The 20,565-nt window shown below is 40.1% G+C and overlaps 1 protein-coding gene across 1 annotated transcript in view; it reads right to left on the bottom strand.

Moving 5' to 3' along the window:
• Positions 1–9,649: 9,649 nt before the first annotated feature.
• The window catches only part of LOC128643706 (trafficking protein particle complex subunit 3-like protein), a 245,095-nt gene continuing 234,179 nt past the window's right edge, over positions 9,650–20,565 (bottom strand). The window contains exon 6 of the mRNA XM_053696536.1: positions 9,650–10,023. Within this exon, the coding sequence (XP_053552511.1) occupies positions 9,904–10,023 (120 nt within the window). The 3' untranslated portion in view covers positions 9,650–9,903. The remainder of the gene's footprint in view (positions 10,024–20,565) is intronic.

Genomic DNA, 20,565 nt, shown 5'->3' with positions numbered 1-20,565 from the left:
ACTTGATTTAAAGTGTTTTCCAAGCTTGCTGGTCTCATTGCTAGTCTGTGTAAACATGTCTGGCATAGAGGAAACTCCTTGTTTATTATGTTTAAAATCCATGGTGGAACCACCTCTTAGAATGTGTACCAAATGTACTGATTTCACTTTAAGCAATAAAGATCATATTCTGTCTTTAAAAAATTTATCACCAGAGGAATCTGACGAGGGGAAAGTTATGCCGACTAACTCTCCCCACGTGTCAGATCCTTTGACTCCCGCTCAAGGGACTCACGCTCAAATGGCGCCAAGTACATCTAGGGCGCCCATAGCGATTACTTTACAAGACATGGCGGCAGTCATGGATAATACCCTGTCAGCGGTATTAGCCAGACTACCTGAATTGTGTAGACTAGATAAATACTATGCAGTGCCGGTGTGTACTGATGTTTTTCCAATACCTAAAAGGTTTACAGAAATTATTACTAAGGAATGGGATAGACCAGGTGTGCCGTTCTCTCCCCCTCCTATTTTTAGAAAAATGTTTCCAATAGACGCCATCACACAGGACTTATGGCAGAGGTGGAGGGAGCAGTTTCTACTCTAGCAAAGCGAGCAGTTTCTACTCTAGCAAAGCGTACTACTATCCCTGTAGAGGACAGTTGTGCTTTGTTAGATCCAATGGATAAGAAATTAGGTTACCTTAAGAAAATGTTTATTCAACAAGGTTTTATCCTACAGCCCCTTTCATGCATTGCTCCTGTCACTGCTGCTGCGGCGTTCTGGTTTGAGTCTCTGGAAGAGGCTTTACAGGTAGCGACTCCATTGGATGACATACTTGGCACTTAAGCTAGCCAATTCTTTTGTTTCTGATGCCATTGTTCATTTGACTAAACTAACGGCTAAGAATTCTGGTTTTGCTATACAGGCGCGCAGGGCGCTATGGCTTAAATAATGGTCAGCTGACGTGACTTCAAAATCTAAATTATATCCCAGGGATATCTTCTGGATTTCAAAGCTTCCCCCCCAAAAGGAGATTTCACCTTTCACAATTATCTGCAAACCAGATAAAGAGAGAGGCATTCTTACACTGTGTACGAGACCTCCTAGTTATGGGAGTGATCCATCCAGTTCCAAAGGAGGAACAGGGTTTTACTCAAATCTGTTTGTGGTTCCCAAAAAAGAGGGAACCTTCAGACCAATTTTGGATCTAAAGATCTTAAACAAATTCCTCAGAGTTCCATCATTCAAGATGGAAACTATTCTACCATCCTACCTATGATCCAGGAGGGTAATATATGACTACAGTGGATTTAAAGGATGCTTACCTTCACATTCCAATACACAAAGATCATCGGTTTCTCAGGTTTGCCTTTATAGACAGGCATTACCAGTTTGTAGCCCTTCCCTTTGGATTAGCTACAGCCCCAAGAATCAGTACAAAGGTTCTGGGGTCACATCAGATTTCAGTCGGACAACATCACGACTGTGGCTTACATCAACCATCAAGGGGGAACAAGAAGTTCCCTAGCGATGTTAGAAGTCTCAAAGATAATTCGCTGGGCAGAGATTCACTCTTGCCACGTATCAGCTATCCATATCCCAGGTGTAGAGAACTGGGAGGCGGATTTTCTAAGTCGTCAGACTTTTCATCCGGGAGAGTGGGAACTCCATCCGGAGGTGTTTGCCCAATTGATTCATCGTTGGGGCAAACCAGAACTGGATCTCATGGCGTCTCGCCAGAACGCCAAGGCGAGGCTGATAGATGCTCTAGCAGCGCCCTGGTCTTTCAACCTGGCTTATGTGTTTCCACCGTTTCCTCTGCTCCCTCGACTGATTGCCAATGTCAAGCAGGATAGAGCATCAGTGATTTTGATAGGGCCTGCGTGGCCACGCAGGACCTGGTATGCAGATCTGGTGACATGTCATCCTTTCCACCATGGACTCTGCCTCTGAGACAGGACCTTCTACTCAGGGTCCTTTCAACCATCCAAATCTAATTTCTCTGAGACTGACTGCCTGGAGATTGAACGCTTGATTTTATCAAAGCGTGGCTTCTCCGAGTCAGTCATTGATACCTTAATACAGGCACGAAAGCCTGTACCAGGAAAATTTACCATAAGATATGGCGTAAATATCTTTATTGGTGTGAATCCAAAGGTTACTCATGGAGTAAGGTCAGGATTCCCAGATATTATCCTTTTCTTCAAGATGGTTTGGAAAAAGGATTGTCAGCTAGTTCTTTAAAAGGACAGATTTCTGCTCTGTCTATTCTTTTGCACAAGCGTCTGGCAGATGTTCCAGACGTTCAGCGCATTTTGTCAGGCTTTGGTTAGAATCAAGCCTGTGTTTAAACCTGTTGCTCCCCCATGGAGCTTAAATTTGGTTCTTAAGGTTCTTCAAGGAGTTCCGTTTGAACCTTTTCATTCCATAGATATCAAACTTTTATCTTGGAAAGTTATTTTTTTGGTAGCTATTTCCTCGGCTCATAGATTCTCCTTATCTGATCTTCCATACGGATAAGGTAGTCCTGCGTACCAAACCTGGGTTTTTACCTAAGGTGGTATCTAACAAGAATATCAATCAAGAGAGTGTTGTTCCATCCTTGTGTCCTAATCCTTCTTCAAAGAAGGAACGTCTATTACACAATCTGGACGTGGTTCGTGCTTTAAAGTTTTACTTACCAGCTACTAAAGATTTTCGTCAAACATCTGCTTTGTTTGTTGTCTACTCTGGACAGAGGAGAGGTCAAAAGGCTTCGGCTACCTCTCTTTCTTTTTGGCTAAAAAGCATAATCCGCTTAGCCTATGAGACTGCTGGACAGCAGCCTCCTGAAAGGATTACAGCTCATTCTACTAGAGCTGTGGCTTCCACTTGGGCCTTTAAAAATGAGGCTTCTGTTGAACAGATTGCAAGGCGGCGACTTGGTCTTCGCTTCATACTTTTTCAAATTCTACAAATTTGATACTTTTGCTACTTCGGAGGCTATTTTTGGGAGACAGAGGTTTTACAGGCAGTGGTACCTTCCGTTTAAGTACCTGCCTTGTCCCTCCCTTCATCCGTGTACTTTAGCTTTGGTATTGGTATCCCACAAGTAATGGATGATCCGTGGACTGGATACACCTTACAAGAGAAAACACAATTTATGCTTACCTGATATATTTATTTCTCTTGTGGTGCATACAGTCCACGGCCCGCCCTGTCATTTTAAGGCAGGTAATTTTTTCATTTAAACTACAGTCACCACTGCTCCCTATGGTTTCTCCTTTCTCTGCGTGTTTTCGGTCGATTGACTGGATATGGCAGTTAGGGGAGGAGCTATATAACAGCTCTGCTGTGGGTGTCCTCTTGCAACTTCCTGTTGGGAATGAGAATATCCCACAAGTAATGGATGATCCGTGGACTGGATACACCACAAGAGAAATAAATTTATCAGGTAAGCATAAATTGTGTTTTTTAAAACCTGTTGAGACATACACATATAATAATGGTATATTTGGAATCTGCTAGGTCTGCTGAAAAAAACAATATATAGTTTGTATAGTTTATTCACACAAACTTTACTTCTAAAAGTGTTTAAACGTGAACTGCAACAAAAAGCTCAAAACCTGCTTAGCACCCAGGTGGGAAATGGCTTAGCAGCCAAAGGGTACAAAAATATAGTAAAAAAAAATACAAACAATGAAATTGCTGCAGTTATTTAAAGACATTTAATATGAACATTTGCTACTTATTCATCTATTTTACACTGATTTGTGCTGTCAGTTAAAGGGACACTGTACCCAAATTTTTCTTTCGTGATTCAGATAGAGCATAAAATTTTAAGCAACTTTCTAATTTACTCCCATTATCAATTTTTCTTCGTTCTCTTGCTATCTTTATTTGAAAAAAGAAGGCATCTAAGCTTTTTTCTTTGTTCAGAACTCTGGACGGCACTTTTTAATTGGTGGGTGAATTTATCCACCAATCAGCAAAGACAACCCAGGTTGTTCACCAAAAATGGGCCGGCATCTAAACTTACATTTTTGCATTTCAACTAAAGATACCAAGGGAATAAAGAACATTTGATTATAGGAGTAAATTAGAAAGTTGCTTAAAATGTTATGCTCTATCTGAATCACAAAAGAAAAAATTTAGGTACAGTGTCCCTTTAATTCCTGCCTTCATGTGACTTTTTTTAGACATGTTTTGTTTTTAAGTTGACTAAAGGGTTAAACTTGTTGTGGTATTTAAGGATGTGAGTAGTGCAGCTTGTGAGTCTTTGATACAGAACCAGTTGAAGGCTTGCCAGACTTTTTTGCCAGTGTGCTGGTGATTTTTAATGTATCACAATAAAGCAATATTTTATATTTCTACTATTCTTTGAGTACATAGTTGATTTTTTTCTTCATGGCAATGTATGGTAGCCTGGCTCTCTGCCTCTCTTTTTTTGGTGCACCCTGCAAGTTCCCTGTGTATTTGGCCAATCAACTAGGAGCAGCTCCGTTGCATAGCTCTGTCTTTGAGTGTCCTAAGGTCACTTTTGGTTTGCCATAATGTTTTGCCAGGACGATTCAAACAAAGGGGTCCACAGATGACAGACCACACACAGCATGTAAATCCTTTTCAGCATTTGTTCAAGTGGAAAAAGGAAAAGAGTAAGTGAAGAGCTGTAATGAGCAAAAATATGTCACATCTTTTTGGATGCAAGGCCGAGGTGGAGAACAACTGCCCATTACAATAAATCTAAATGGAACTGCTACACCCTAGGATCGTTATAAATAAAATAGTTTATTTGAACAATTAAAATCATACAGAATGTGCTCAGGTTTCATATGCATTGCACGCCTCTCTGGAAGGTGCTTTACACACTAAATACATTTCATGCACCTCCATCTAATTATAGTTGTATAATAACTCTATTAATAATAAGTAATACTAGTACATACAGGAAAGCTCGTGACACTATTCTACCTGCAATGCCATGTCACCAAAATAATCTTGTACAATTCTATCAATAAGATCTATTCCTATTTATAAGAAGGAAAACTGGGTAACAGAGAAGATAAGAAACAGGTTTTTAGCCAGAGTTTCTGACTCATTTATCTTTAAAGGGCCATTATATTAAAAAAAAAATATGACATACTCTAATCCGTTAGAGCATTTAATTATAAGACTAATCACCCTAGACTTTAGCCCCTGTCGCAGCATCAGATCTGTCACTGCCCCGCCATATATATTTTTCACAACTGATTACGGATTTTACTTTTTACTGCAAGTAACAAACAGATCAGTATTTCTAAGCCCCCCCCCCACACACACACAGCTACAATTATTATACACAAAGGAGTGATTATCCTCCCACCCTGACTGCCAGATGCATTCTAACAGCCATGATTAAACCTCTAGTGACCATCAGTACAGTACACACACAGCAGTGATTTTAGCCTATGTGCTACCAATAACACTCAAAGTGATTGGTTTACCCTTGATGCCAACAACACATAAAGCAGTGATGTTAGCATTGTTTTGTCACTAACACACACACTAGTGATGTAACCTCTTTTATATTGTTACTAGATACAGCAATAATTATTTTACCCATATCCAACCATTTATTTATTTATATATCTGTCATTTTAATTTCTGCGTGCATACATGAGCTGTATTACACCATGAACCGTTATTTATTTTTGCAGGTAGCTGTATTCATATGTTCTTCTCTGTTCTCTTCATTCCAGCTGTTAAACAAAAATTCCACTGTTATAAGGAAATAAATGACAGACTGAAGTGACAAAGGGCTTGCGCAAAAATACCATACGTGTAAAGGATATAAAAAATAAAGTGTCAATGTTTTTGTACTGATTCTACACTGGGCAAAGTGGCAACCCTGTTGTTTATATTTCGGTTATCCTACATAAATCATTCAGTGCTGCATTTGACCTGCCAGATCATTTGCTAATAATTAACAAACCCGTTACAAAAATAATTTTATTTACCAATCAGAAGAGTGGTGGTTCTCTGCCACAGGCGGAATTTTAACCCTTTCCTGTCAGGGTTAAAGTGTCTACATCGGAACAACTGTTCCAATGTAGACAAATTGAAATCACGTGATCGTGCACACGATCGCAAGATTTCAATTATTGGATTGGGTCTGGGGGCATCCCTATAACGCTAAGAACACCCTCCAGACCACGATCAAATCCAGGAAGCGCAGTAGGCTTCAGGACAGCCGTTGGCTATGACGTTCTATTCCATCATAACAGCGCTAAAGCCCAGTGTAATTATGATGGAATAGAACGGCAGAACGGCGTTAAAAGCAGTATCACCATCTGCAGAAAAGGTGTAATGTAAATAATGTTTTTAGACAGTACTGAATGACAATTTACATGTGTCAACCAAGACTAGAAATATTGTTACAATACAATGGTGAAACTAGTAGATAAATAATAAATCTATATGAGCTAGGATGATTTTTAAAACATTGGACCCATATTCACAATCCTGATAAGTTAAAAGGAATAAGAAAAAAATGATTTAACTAGCAAATATATTTATAGAGAGAGGAGAAGTCTTCCAAATATTTCAGATAGATTCCAGTGAAGATATACACGTTTCTGTGAAAAAAAGGTAAAAAAAAAAAATCAGGTTCTTTATTTTAAACGTAGGTTACAATGGGCGTTAGATTTTGTTGTTGTTGTTGTTGGGGGGGTTATTTTGTAGTAGAGGATCAGAGCTGTCAGGTAAGCATGATTAGAGTCAATAATAGAGGAAAGGATTGGAGTCGGTGCCAAGTGGTCATTGTTTCAGGTGATTGCCTAGGAGGGGTCTGGGAAGTTTGCAGTTAGGGTTAAATCACTGTGGGGTTGGGTGGTTGTGGTTATACTGTGGTGAGGGGTCACAGTTAGTAATATATTGCTATTTCATTTTTTACTTTGCGGGTGTGGGGAAGCATTGGTTAGGTTTTTAATTTGTTAGAGTTTCACAGATAATGAAAAAAGTGCTACCAAAAGCCAAGTAACCCTGAAACTAACAAATTAAACCCCCTAACCAATGGATCCTCCCATCCCCCCCCAAAAAACAAATGAATACTAAACCTAAATTATTTCCTTCATGATTCAGATAGAGCATGGAAATTTAAAGGATTACTTTCTGTTATACTTTTTAAGCGAAACAACTAACATATTAAAGTTAATAAACATTAATTAAAACCTACTGACCTATATTTTCTCCAAAACGAAGTTTCATAACGTTCTAAAAGTTATATCTTTTATTCGCCGATGATGTCACGTTATCCTGCCCACTATTTTCAGCACTGCATGTTCAAAATACTTAAACCAATAACTTTGTGTTTAAAGCTCCATTTTGAAACCTAGGTATTGTAAACGGATTGGTACAGAGCAAAGGATACCCACGTAGTGGGTTTGGAAAACAATTAAATTTGCAGACAAGATTTCTGACATACGGTAGAGATATGTTAATGAAATGCTATTGATAAAAAGCATATTTGGGGTAGTTAGTTAGTAACAGGCATAGCAAATATTTACTTACAGTGGCCCTTTAAGCAACTTTCTAATTTAATCCTATTACTAATTTTTCTTTGTTCTCTTGGTATCTTTATTTTAAAAGCAGGAATGTAAAACTTAGGAGCCGGCCCATTTTTGGTTTAGCACACTGGGTAGTGCTTGCTGATTGGTGGCTACATTTAGCACTCTGCTCTGTGTCTTTCTCACAAATTCATCCGCTTAGCTGCCGTCACCAATCACTTGACCTCCAAGCGGGTGGCCGCAAATGCCTCACTTTATTTTATCCCAGTGCCAGCTCAGTGCTATCGCAACAGTATAATGCAGTAGGGGCTAACAAAGTAAATTATTTACAAGTTACACGGCTAAAGCTTTTTCTCGGGTAATCGCCTCCTAACTGTCCTTTGTTCAGTTTGTAGTAAGAGATGCCACGACACATTTCAGCCAAGTAACTGGCACTATTTTTATCTTTTTAACTTGTTAAGACAATCGACAACAAAAGTTGTTTTGGATATAATCCGTTCAAAGATTTTTTAAGGTGGTAATTCCAAAATTAATTTAGAGACTTTTGATAACATAAATTGGTACTAGTTTATCATTTTTAAATTGTCACATTTGATTTTAGATATTGTGGGGAGTTGTCCTTGTTGTTCCTGTTTATATTATATAGTATTTTTGTAACATCAACACTGTTTTATGCAATAAGTATTTTTAATCATTGTTTCTCTTGGTATTAACACTTGGCTTTTTTATTGCTTTTGTTCATTATATGTGAAACTCTTTATTTGTCTGAATGAGAGACTGGACAAACATAGCATATAACGGGTTTTTTTGTGCAGCGCTTGAAGTCACCTGTGTTGATAAAGTTTAATTTATTAGAGTTAACGCTTTAGTTTTTTTATCCTCTGCATTATGTTGTTTGCCAGAAGAGGTGGTTGCATAACTGCCTTTGGGTATTGCAGAGAGAGAGGGACAGTGGCATCTATGCCAGCTATCGCATAGTAGCAACAGTCATAAGGCTCCCATTGAAATAAATAGTTTTGCAAGTGCCTGGGAGCTGGTGAACAACTTGAGCTGGATGATAGCTGAAGTATGATGGATTGTGACCAACCCCTGGTATATAAGCTTGATAGCTGTACATTACTTGCTATCAGGAGTTGTACCCATAGGATCTGTGCCAAATCTTTTACATATTCCATCATTTTAATTATCTTCTATATACAGAAAGCTCTTATGTTTTAACAAAATAAATATCACTACATGGGGGTTTAAATATAACTTTACTCTGTGCTTACCAAATGAATTCTGCACAGGTGTGCCCTTATACTTTATAGCAGTGAATGTTCTACACAGAAAGGGATTATTAAAGAGACAGAGTACGAAATTTTAAGCAACTTTTCAATTTACTTCTTTTATTAAATTTGCTTTGTTCTCTTGGTATCTTTTCTTCATAAATGGAAAGAGCCCAGCTGCATTCATTACCCAATACCCAAGCTATAGAGGACACTGAATGCAAAAAATGAGTGCACCAGGCCTGAAAAAAACAAAAAACACAAAAGTAATGAATGCAGCTGTGGACTCTTTCCATCTGAAGAAAAGAAAATTATCAGGTAAGCATAATTTAAGTTTTTGTTGAAGAGTAAATCTAGATAGGTTGATAGATCAGAAAAGTGCACGTCTTTAGGACTCTTTGGCAGCAGTGTTTACAACTATGTTTAACATTGCTATAAACATTGTTGCAAACTGCTGCTAGATGGCTAAAGATGTGCACACTAATGAGCTCACAAAAGATTACTCTTTAACAAATAATACCAAGAGAACTATTCGATATCACATATTTGGATTTAAAAGTAAATTGGTAAGCTGTTTAAAATTCCATGCTCTACTCAATCTATTTAAATTTAATTTTGACTTTCCTTTAAAGGGACATTAAACCCCAAAATTTTCTATCATGATTCAGATAGAGAATTTTTTTTTTTTTAAAGTTTCCAATTTACTTCTGTTATCAAATTTATTTCATTCTTATGTTATTCTTTGCTGAAGAGATACCTAGGTAGGTAGCGTGCACATGCATGAAGCAATACATGACAGGAAACAGTGCTGCCATCTAGTGCTCCTGCTAATGTATAACATTGTTGCAAAGGCAACTTAGTTGAGAAACAAAGATATAGAAATAAACACTTTACTTGTTTTTATAATTATTAATAAATAATAACAATACTCAAATCACAAAGGCCACATTATTTTTGCAAGTTAGAATATTGAGCCTTACTTTCCCATAATATTTACTCTGATTCTACATCTCAAAAAAACTTAGCAGTACATTTTGTTTTGCATAGGCATTTTCCTACTTGTATCACTTTATTGTCATCTGTATTGCTATTACAATAAATATAATATGTTAATCTTCGATACACAATCTTCACTTATTTCGTTTTGTCTTTTTTTCTTCAATCTTTCTTAAAAATGTAATTCCTATTTCTGTTACATCATCCCCTTTCAGTCTGTCCTGAATAAATGTGACATCGGCTGGTAAGTGGATCTGCAGAGAGAAAAGGCTGTCAATAAATGCAACACTCATATAAGGAATTATACTACTACCCAATGGTAAAACACATTTGAAACACAGACATGAAAAAGCAAACACGTAATTCATTTACACACATGTGCAGAAGGCATTGCTCTTCAAGTTATTAACCCTTTCGTGTTCCAATGTAGACAAATTTAAACCCCGCGATCGTGCACACGATCGCAAGATTTCAATTATTGGATCGCGTCTGGGGGGCGTACCTACAACCCTAGGAACGCCCTCCAGCCCGCAATCAAATCCTGACAGCACAGAAGGCTACATGACGTTCTACTCCGTCATAATGGCTTTAAAGCCCAGTCTAATTATGACAGAATAGAACGGCATAACGGCTTTAAAGCCCAGTGTAATTATGACGGAATAGAACTGCATAACGGCTTTAAAAGGTTAATTATATAAACCCCTCATATGCATTGTCCTAGAGCAATATATGACTCTATGTCCCCCACCCCATATCCAATTGACAATTCATTTCTTCCACCTGAAAAACACCTTCACCGTTCTTAATAAAAGTCTTTCATTATTCAGATACAGCAGGTGTGTCAAACTGGCAGCTCACGGGCCTCATGCGGCCCACGGCCTAATTTTGTGTGGCCCACACCACCTCCACGAAAAATAATATTTAAAATATGCTTATTACTTAAAGTGAATGTAAAGTTTCACAAATTAAAACCCTGTTGTTAAAAATACTCTTAAAAACAGGGGCACTTTCTTTCATGAAAGTTTACATAGCAGCTGTTTTTTTAAAATCGATCTATTGATATTCTTTGTTGAAAAGCATACCTAGGCAAGCACAGGAGCCGCAATGCACGACTGGGAGTTAGCTACTGATTGGCGGTTGCAAATATATGCCTCTTGTCATCAGATATGTCCAACTAGATCCCGTTAGTGCACTGCTGCTCATTTAACAAAGGATACCAAACGAAATTGTGCTATCCCACATCCAGATGTTATATTGCGTCCTAAGCTTTTGCTCAAGTGGTAACATTTTCCAGATTTAATATCGAAGTAAAAATGGAAGCACATGGATTCTGCTTTTGTGATGTTGGTGAACCATAACGCTACCATTTTTATGCTCCAATTGTAATCTAGACCATTGCAAGACTGAAAGCTGTATCCCTGGTCTTCTAATGGATATCACTGAGGGTCTGATATTCAAAATCTCACCGTTCAGGTAAGATGATCTCTCGTTGGTATGGGGAGCCATTAAAAAAAAAGTTTAGAAACACAAGTTTTATCTTGAGAAATGTTTGCTGCTATGTAGTGTTCTTTATGTGAAACAGAGACTCCTACATTATAATACAAGGTCTAAAAAAAATCAGAGTTTGCGTCATTTCCCTCCATGTTGGCGAGGTTTGCATATCAGGCCCTATATGTGATGCCTTCTAAGCGATAGATTACGAGTGGTGCGCTGACTGTTGCACTCAAGCGAAAAACATAATTTATGCTTACCTGATAAATTTATTTCTCTTGTAGTGTAGTCAGTCCACGGGTCATCCATTACTTATGGAATATATCTCTTCCTAACAGGAAGCTGCAAGAGGATCACCCAGCAGAGCTGCTACATAGCTGTTCCCCTCACATGTCATATTCAGTCATTCGACCAAAGCAGACGAGAAAGGAGAAACCATAGGGTGCAGTGGTGACTGGAGTTAATTAAAATTTAGGTCTGCCTTAAAGACAGGGCGGGCCGTGGACTGACTACACTACAAGAGAAATAAATTTATCAGGTAAGCATAAATTATGTTTTCTCTTGTTAAGTGTAGTCAGTCCACGGGTCATCCATTACTTATGGGAATACCAATACCAAAGCTAAAGTACACGGATGAAGGGAGGGACAAGGGCAGGAACATTAAACAGAAGGAACCACTGCCTGAAGTACCTTTCTCCCAAAAATAGCCTCCGAAGAAGCAAAAGTGTCAAATTTGTAAAATTTTGAAAAGGTGTGAAGCGAAGACCAAGTCGCAGCCTTGCAAATCTGTTCAACAGATGCCTCATTTTTAAAGGCCCAGGTGGAAGCCACAACTCTAGTAGAATGAGCTGTAATCCTTTCAGGAGGCTGCTGTCCAGCAGTCTCATAGGCTAAACGTATTATGCTACGAAGCCAAAAAGAGAGAGAGGTAGCCGAAGCCTTTTGACCTCTTCTCTGTCCAGAGTAAACGACAAACAGGGAAGAAGTTTTGACGAAAATCTTTAGTTGCCTGCAAATAGAACTTCAGGGCACGGACTACGTCCAGATTATGCAAAAGTCGTTCCTTCTTTGAAGAAGGGTTAGGACACAATGATGGAACAACAATCTCTTGATTGATATTCCTGTTAGAAACTACCTTAGGTAAGAACCCAGGTTTAGTACGCAGAACTACCTTGTCTGAATGAAAAATCAGATAAGGAGAATCACAATGTAAGGCAGATAACTCAGAGACTCTTCGAGCCGAGGAAATAGCCATCAAAAACAGACTTTCCAAGATAACAGCTTAATATCAATGGAATGAAGGGGTTCAAATGGAACGCCTTGCAGGACATTAAGAACTAATGTTTAAGCTCCACGGCGAGCAACAGTCTTAAACACTGGCTTAATCCTAGCCAAAGCCTGACAAAAAGCTGAACGTCTGGAATTTCTGCCAGACGCTTGTGTAGAAGAATAGACAGAGCAGAAATCTGTCCTTTTTAACGAACTAGCGGATAAGCCCTTTTCTAAACCCTCTTGTAGAAAAGACAATATCCTAGGAATCCTAACCTTACTCCATGAGTAACTCTTGGATTCGCACCAATACAAATATTTACCGCGATATCTTATGGTAAATTCTTCTGGGTAACAGGTTCCTAGCCTGTATTAGGGTATCAATAACCGACTCCGAGAAGCCACGCTTTGATAGAATCAAGCGTTCAATCTCCATGCAGTCAGCCTCAGAGAAATTAGATTTGGATGGTTGAAAGGACCCTGAATTAGAAGGTCCTGCCTCAGAGGCAGAGACCATGGTGGACAGGACGACATGTCCACTAGGTCTGCATACCAGGTCCTGCGTGGCCACGCAGGCGCTATCAGAATCACTGATGCTCTCTCCTGTTTGATCTTGGCAATCAGTCGAGGGGCAGCAGCGGAAACGGTGGAAATACATAAGCCATCTGGAAAACCCAAGTGGCTGCTAGAGCATCTATCAGCGCCGCTCCCGGGTCCCTGGACCTGGATCCGTACTGAGGAAGCTTGGCGTTCTGGCGAGACGCCATGAGATCCAGATCTGGTTCGCCCCAACGATGAATCAGTTGAGCGAAGACCTGCCGGATGAAGTTCCCACTCCCCCGGATGAAAAGTCTGGCGACTTAGAAAATCCACCTCCCAGTTTCTCCACGCCTTGGGATTGTAGATTGCTGACAGGTGGCAAGAGTGAGACTCTGGCCCAGCGAATTATCTTTGAGACTTCCAACATCGCTAGGGAACTCCTGGTTTCCCCTTGATGATTGATGTAAAGCCACAATCGTGATGTTGTCCGACTGAAATCTGATGAACCTCAGAGTTGCTAACTGAGGCCAAGCTAGAAGAGCATTGAATATCGCTCTTAACTCCAGAATATTTTTAGGGAGGAGTTTCTCCTCCTGAGTCCATTGATTCCCTGAGCCTTCAGGGAATTCCAGACTGCGCCCCAACCTAGAAGGGCTGGGCGTCTGTTGTTACAATCGTCCAATTCTGGCCTGTGAAAAAGGTCATCCTTGGTACAGGTGGGGGCCGAGAAAGCCACCAAAGAAGAGAATCTCTGGTCTCTTGGGTCCAGATTAGTAGAGGGGGACAAATCTGAATAATCCCATTCCACTGACTTAGCATGCACAATTGCAGCGGTCTGAGATGCAGTCGCGCAAAATGGTACTATGTCCATTGCCGCTACCATTAAGGCCGATTACTTCCATGCACTGAGCTACTGACGGGTGTGGAATGGAATGATGGGCACGGCAAGCATTTAGAAGTTTGATAACCTGGCCTCCGTCAGGTAAATTTTCATCCTCTACAGAATCTATAAGATGTCCCTAGGAAGGGAACCCTTGTGAGTGGTAATAGAGAACTCTTTTCCACGTTCACCCTTCCACCCATGCGATCTCAGAAATGCCAGAACTATCTCTGTATGAGACTTGGCAGTTTGAAAACTTGACGCTTGTATCAGGATGTCTGTCTAGGTACGGAGCCACCGCTATGCCTCGCGGTCTTAGTACCAACCAGAAGTGAACCCAGAACCTTTGTAAAGATTCTTGAGCCGTAGCTAACCCGAAGGGAAGAGCTACAAACCTGGTAATGCCTGTCTAGGAAGGCAAATCTTAGGTACCGATAATGATCCTTGTGAATCGGTATGTGAAGGTAGGCATCCTTTAAGTCCACAGTGGTCATGTACTGACCCTCTTGGATCATGGGTAGGGATGGTTCGAATAGTTTTCCATTTTGAATGATGGAACTCTTAGGAATTTGTTTAGGATCTTTAAGTCCAAAATTGGTCTGAAGGTTCCCTCTTTCTTGGGAACCACAAACAGATTTGAATAGAATCCCTGCCCGTGTTCCGTTTCGCGGAAACCGGGTGGATTACCCCCATTAGTAAGAGGTCTTGTACACAGCGTAGAAACGCCTCTTTTCTTTATTTGGTTTGCTGATAACCCTTGACAGATGAAATCTCCCTTGTGGAGGAGAAGCTTTGAAGTCCAGAAGATATCCCTGAGATATGATCTCCAACGCCCAGGATCCTGGACATCTCTTGCCCAAGCCTGGGCGTAGAGAGATAGTCCTGCCCCCCACTAGATCTGTTTCAGATAGGGGGCCCTCTCTTCATGCTGTCTTAGGGCAGCAGCAGGTTTCCTGCCTGCTTGCCTTGTTCCAGGACTGGTTAGTTTTCCAGCCCTGTCTGTAACGAGCAACAGCTCCTTCCTGTTTTGGAGCGGAGGAAGTTGATGCGTGCTCCTGCCTTGAGGTTACGAAAGGCAACGAAAATTAGACTGTTTGGCTTTGATTTGGCCCTGTCCTGAGGTAGAGCATGGCCCTTACCTCCTGTAATGTCAGCGATAATTTCTTTCAAGCCGGGCCCGAAAAAGGTCTGCCCTTTGAAAGGAATATTAAAGCAAATTTAGATTTAGAAGTCACGTCAGCTGACCAGGATTTAAGCCATAGCGCTCTGCGCGCTTGGATGGCAAATCCGGGAGTTCTTAGCCGTAAGTTTGGTTAAATGTACGACGGCATCAGAAACAAATGCGTTAGCTAGCTTAAGTGCTTTAAGCTTGTTCATAATTTCATCTCCAATGGAGCTGTGCGAATGGCCTCTTCCAGAGACTCAAACCAGAATGCCGCCGCAGCAGTGACAGGCGCAATGCATGCAAGGGGCTGTAAGATAAAACCTTGTTTGAACAACATTTTCTTAAGGGTAACCTTCTAATTTTTTATCCATTGGATCTGAAAAAGCACAACTATCCTCCACCGGATAGTGGTACGCTTAGCTAAAGTAGAAAAACCGCTCCCTCACACCTTAGGGACCCGTCTGCCATAAAGTCTCGTGTGGTGTGGGTCTATAGAAACATTTTCCTAATATGGGAGGAGGGGAAAAAGCACACTGGGTCTATCCCCACTCCTTGCTAATAATCTCTGTAAGACCTTTTAGGTATAGGAAACACGTCAGTACACTCCGGGTACCGGCATAGTATCTATCCAACCTACATAATTTTTCTGGAATTGCAAACCGTGTTACAATCATTCAGAGCCGCTAATACCTCCCCTAGCAATTTGCGGAGGTTCTCAAGCTTAAATATAAAATTAGAAATCTCTGAATCCAGTCTCCCTGGATCAGATCCGTCACCCACAGAATGAAGCTCTCCGTCTTCATGTTCTGCAAATTGTGACGCAGTATCGGACATGGCTCTCACATCATCAGCGCGCTCTGTCCTTAACCCAGAGCTACCACGCTTGCCTCTTAATTCTGGGCAATTTAGATAATACTGTCTGTCATAACAGTAGCCATGTCTTGCAAAGTGATTTGTAAGGGCCTCCCTGATGTACTTGGCGCTTCAAAATCACGCACCTCCTCGGAGCGGGAGGCGAAGGTACTGACACGTGAGGAGAGTTAGTCGGCATAACTTCCCCCTCGTTGTCTGGTGATAATTTTCTTTGCATGTAAAGACTTGACTTTTATTCAAAGTTACATCAATGCATTTAGTACAACCTTTTTCTATGGGGCTCCACATGGCCTTCATACATAGTGAAACAAACAGATTCATCTGTTGTCAGGACATTGTTTAAAACAGACTAGCAATGAGACTAGCAAGCTGGAAAATTCTTTTCAAATAAATTTTACAAGCAATATAAAAAACGCTACTGTGCCTTTAAGAAGCACAAAAAGCTGTCACAGTTGAAATAACAATGAACCAAATTAGTTATAGCAACCAAATTTTCACAGTAATTGTATTAAGTTAGCAAAGGATTGCACCCACCAGCAAATGGATGATTAACCCTTAATACCCAAAAAAACGATAAAAATGTAATAATTAACGTTTTTATCACAGTCAAACACACTGTCACAGGTCTGCTGTGACTGATTACCTCCCTCAAAATGAATTTTGAAGACCCCCTGAGCTCTCTAGAGACGTCCTGGATCATGGAGGATGAAGTAGGAAGATTGTGACTGAATTTTTACTGCTCAAAAAAAGCGCTAAAATAGGCCCTCCCACTCATATTACACAGTGGAGAAGGCTCAGTTAACTGTTTCTATGCAGAAACAAAAGTTAGCCATGTGGGTAAAAATCAATGCCCCAATAAGGTTTATCATCAAGTACCTCACAAAAAACGATTAACATGCCAGTAAAACGTTTTGAACATACATTTTAAAAGTTATGAAGTATTATTAATAAGCCTGCTACCAGTCGCTTTTACTGCAGTTAAGGCTCACTCATTACTTCAGTATTAACAGTATTTTCTGAGTCAAATTCCTTCCCTAGAAAAATACTTCAGTGTACACACACTTCCTCAGCCTAATACCAGTCGCTACCACTGCATTTAAGGCTGTACTTACATTACATTGGTATCAGCAGTAATTTCTCAGTCAATTCCATTGCTTAGAAAAATAATTTCCTGCACATACCTCGTTTGCAGGGGGGCCCTGCATGCTATTCCCCTCTTCTGAAGTTACCTCACTCCTCAGAATGTGCGAGAACAGCCAGTGGATCTTAGTTTACGTCTGCTACTGATCATAGAAAAACGCAGGCAGATTCTTCTTCTAATGCTGCCTGAGAACAAACAGCACACTCCGGTGCCATTTAAAATAACAAACTTTGATTGAAGAAATAAACTAAGTTTAAAAAACAACCACAGCCCTCTCACAACAACCTATCTTTAGTTAGCTTGCAAGAGAATGACTGGATATGACATGTGAGGGGAGGAGCTATATAGCAGATCTGCTTGGGTGATCCTCTTGCAAACTTCCTGTTGGGGAAGAGATATAATCCCATAAGTAATGGATGACCCGTGGACTGACTACACTTAACAAGAGAAAAGGGGTTTATCGAGGATCTGTGCATCAGGATCGCATAACTTCAGAGCTCTGGTTAACTGTTACACTTGACTAAAAAGTTTGCACTAATTAAACACATCAAAAGTATCAAAATTGAATAAAAGAAAAGTTATAAAGGCTTTAAAGATATGAGGTCTCAGGTGTAAGGGGGAGAAACAGCAGGCAAAGGGCTTTAACATAGAGATACATATATATATATATATATAGATACATGTCTAAATATATATATATATGTGTGTGTGTGTGTTTGTGTATAATATATATATATATATAATGTTTATATGTCTGTACAAATGTATTTATATTTGTATATATGTAGTTACAGACATATATACACATGCAACTTTACACACTCCATTGATGTCCATGGGGGAATGTGCAAATGTGGTTGCAATATTCTTAGGCTTCTTGCGCGTGTTGGGTTAGCACTTGACCCGAAAAAAAATTTCTTTCAACTTCGAGATTACGCACGCTATCTCAAATGCCACAAAAAGTGAGTACAGAGTTAACGCACGAGCGAGAGCGCAAAATACCTCTTTCCCTCTTAATCTAGCCCTAAATTAACATGCAGCTATATACAGCTTTTAAAATATTGGTGCACTAAGCATGTTTACCCCTGAGAGGTGTGCATATTATTGACTCTAAATGCTTATTTGTTTAGGGCGCTTTCTCTTGTTAAGTGTATCCAGTCCACGGATCATCCATTACTTATGGGATATTAACTCCTCCCCAACAGGAAGTGCAAGAGGATTCACCCAGCAGAGCTGCTATATAGCTCCTCCCCTAACTGCCATTACCAGTCATTCCTCTTGCACCCCAACGAATAGATAGGATTGTGTGAGAGGACTGTGGTGATTATACTTAGTTTCATACCTTCAATCAAAAGTTTGTTATTTTATAATAGCACCGGAGTGTGTTTATTCTTCTCTGGTAGAATTTGAAGAAGAATCTACCTGAGTTTTTTCTATGATTTTAGCCGGAGTAGTTAAGATCATATTGCTGTTTCTCGCCAGTCTGAGGAGAGGTAAACTTCAGATCAGGGGACAGCGGGCGATTAATCTGCAAAGAGGTATGTAGCAGCTTATTATTTTCTGACAATGGAATTGATGAGAAAATTCTGCCATACCGATATAATGTAAACTCAGCCTTAAATGCAGTAGCAGCAACTGGTACAGGGCTGTCATGTATGTATATTTTACACTTCAGTATTCTGGGGAATAGCACTCACTGGAACTTATACAGTATGCATAAAACTTTAGCCTAATTTGCAGGGACCTAGCAACAGGCTTTTTAATTAACACTCAATTTATTAATGTTAAACGTTTTTTGCTGGCATGTTAAAATCGTTTAATTTTCTGAGGTACTGGGTGAAAAAATGTTTTGGGCACTATTTTTTTCCACTTGGCAGTCGTTTTATTTAATTTATGACAGTTTACTGACTCTCTCACTGTTAGCTTATCAGGTTAGTTATCCTTTGCTAATGGGAGCAATCCTTGCTAAAATTGTGTTTTTTACAAAGATTTGATGCTATAACTTTTCAGTTTATTAATTTTCAACTGTCATAACTTTTTCTGTGCTTCTTATAGGCACAGTACGTTTTCCATATTATAGTAAATTACTTGAAAAGTATTTCCAAGTTGCTAGTTTATTTGCTAGTGTGTTAAACATGTCTGATTCAGAGGAAGATATCTGTGCAATATGTGCTAAAGCCAAAGTGGAGCCCAATAGAAATTTATGTACTAACTGTATTGATGCTACTTTAAATAAAAGTCAATCTGTACAAATTGAACATATTTCACCAAACAACAGGAGGGGAGAGTTATGCCGACTAACTCGCCTCACGTGTCAGTACCTGCATCTCCCGCTCGGAGGTGCGTGATATTGTAGCGCCGAGTACATCTGGGCGGCCATTACAAATCACATTACAGGATATGGCTACTGTTATGACTGAAGTTTTGGCTAAATTACCAGAACTAAGAGGTAAGCGTGATCACTCTGGGGGTGAGAACAGAGTGCGCTGATAATATTAGGGCCATGTCAGACACTGCGTCACAATTTGCAGAACATGAGGACGGAGAGCTTCATTCTGCGGGTGACGGTTTCTGATCCAAACAAACTGATTCAGAAATTTCAAATTTAAATTTAAGCTGGAAAACCTCCGTGTATTACTAGGGGAGGTGGTTAGCGGTCTCTGAAAGATTGTAACACAGTTGCAATACCAGAGAAAATGTGTAGGTTGGTATAAATATTTTGCGGTACCCGGCGAGTACTGACGTTTTTCCTATACCTAAGAGACTTACTGAAATTGTTTACTAAGGAGTGGGATAGACCCGGTGTGCCGTTCGTCACCCCCTCCGATATTTAGAAAGATGTTTTCCAATAGACGCCACCACACGGGACTTATGGCAAACGGTCCCTAAGGTGGAGGGAGCCGAGTTTCTACTTTAGCTAAGCGTACCATTATCCCGGTGGAGGATAGCTGTGCCTTTTCAGATCCAATGGATAAAAAGTTTAGAGGGTTTACCTTAAAGAAAATGTTTGTTCAACAAGGTTTTATATTGCAAACCTCTTGCATGCATTGCACCTGTCACGGCTGCAGCAGCATTTTGGTTTGAGTCTCTGGAAGAGACACTTGAATCAGCTCCTTAGATGAGATTACACACAAGCTTAAAGCCCTTAAGTTAGCTAACTCATTTATTTCAGATGCCGTAGTACATTTAACTAAACTTACGGCTAAGAATTCCGGATTCGCCATTCAGGCACGCAGAGCACTGTGGGACTAAAATCCTGGTCAGCTGACGTTACTTCTAAATCTAAATTGCTTAATATACCTTTTCAAAGGGCAGACCTTATTCGGGCCCGGTTGAAAGAGAATTATCGCTGACATTACAGGAGGGTAAAGGCCATGCCCTGCCTCAAGACAGAGCCAAACCTAAGGCTAGACAGTCTAATTTTCGTTCCTTTCGTA

The sequence above is a fragment of the Bombina bombina genome, unplaced genomic scaffold (assembly GCF_027579735.1).
Source record: "Bombina bombina isolate aBomBom1 unplaced genomic scaffold, aBomBom1.pri scaffold_602, whole genome shotgun sequence".
Classification (NCBI taxonomy): domain Eukaryota; kingdom Metazoa; phylum Chordata; class Amphibia; order Anura; family Bombinatoridae; genus Bombina; species Bombina bombina.
The sequence above is the reverse complement of the archived record's forward strand: the minus strand, read 5'-3'. Positions and strand labels throughout refer to the sequence as shown.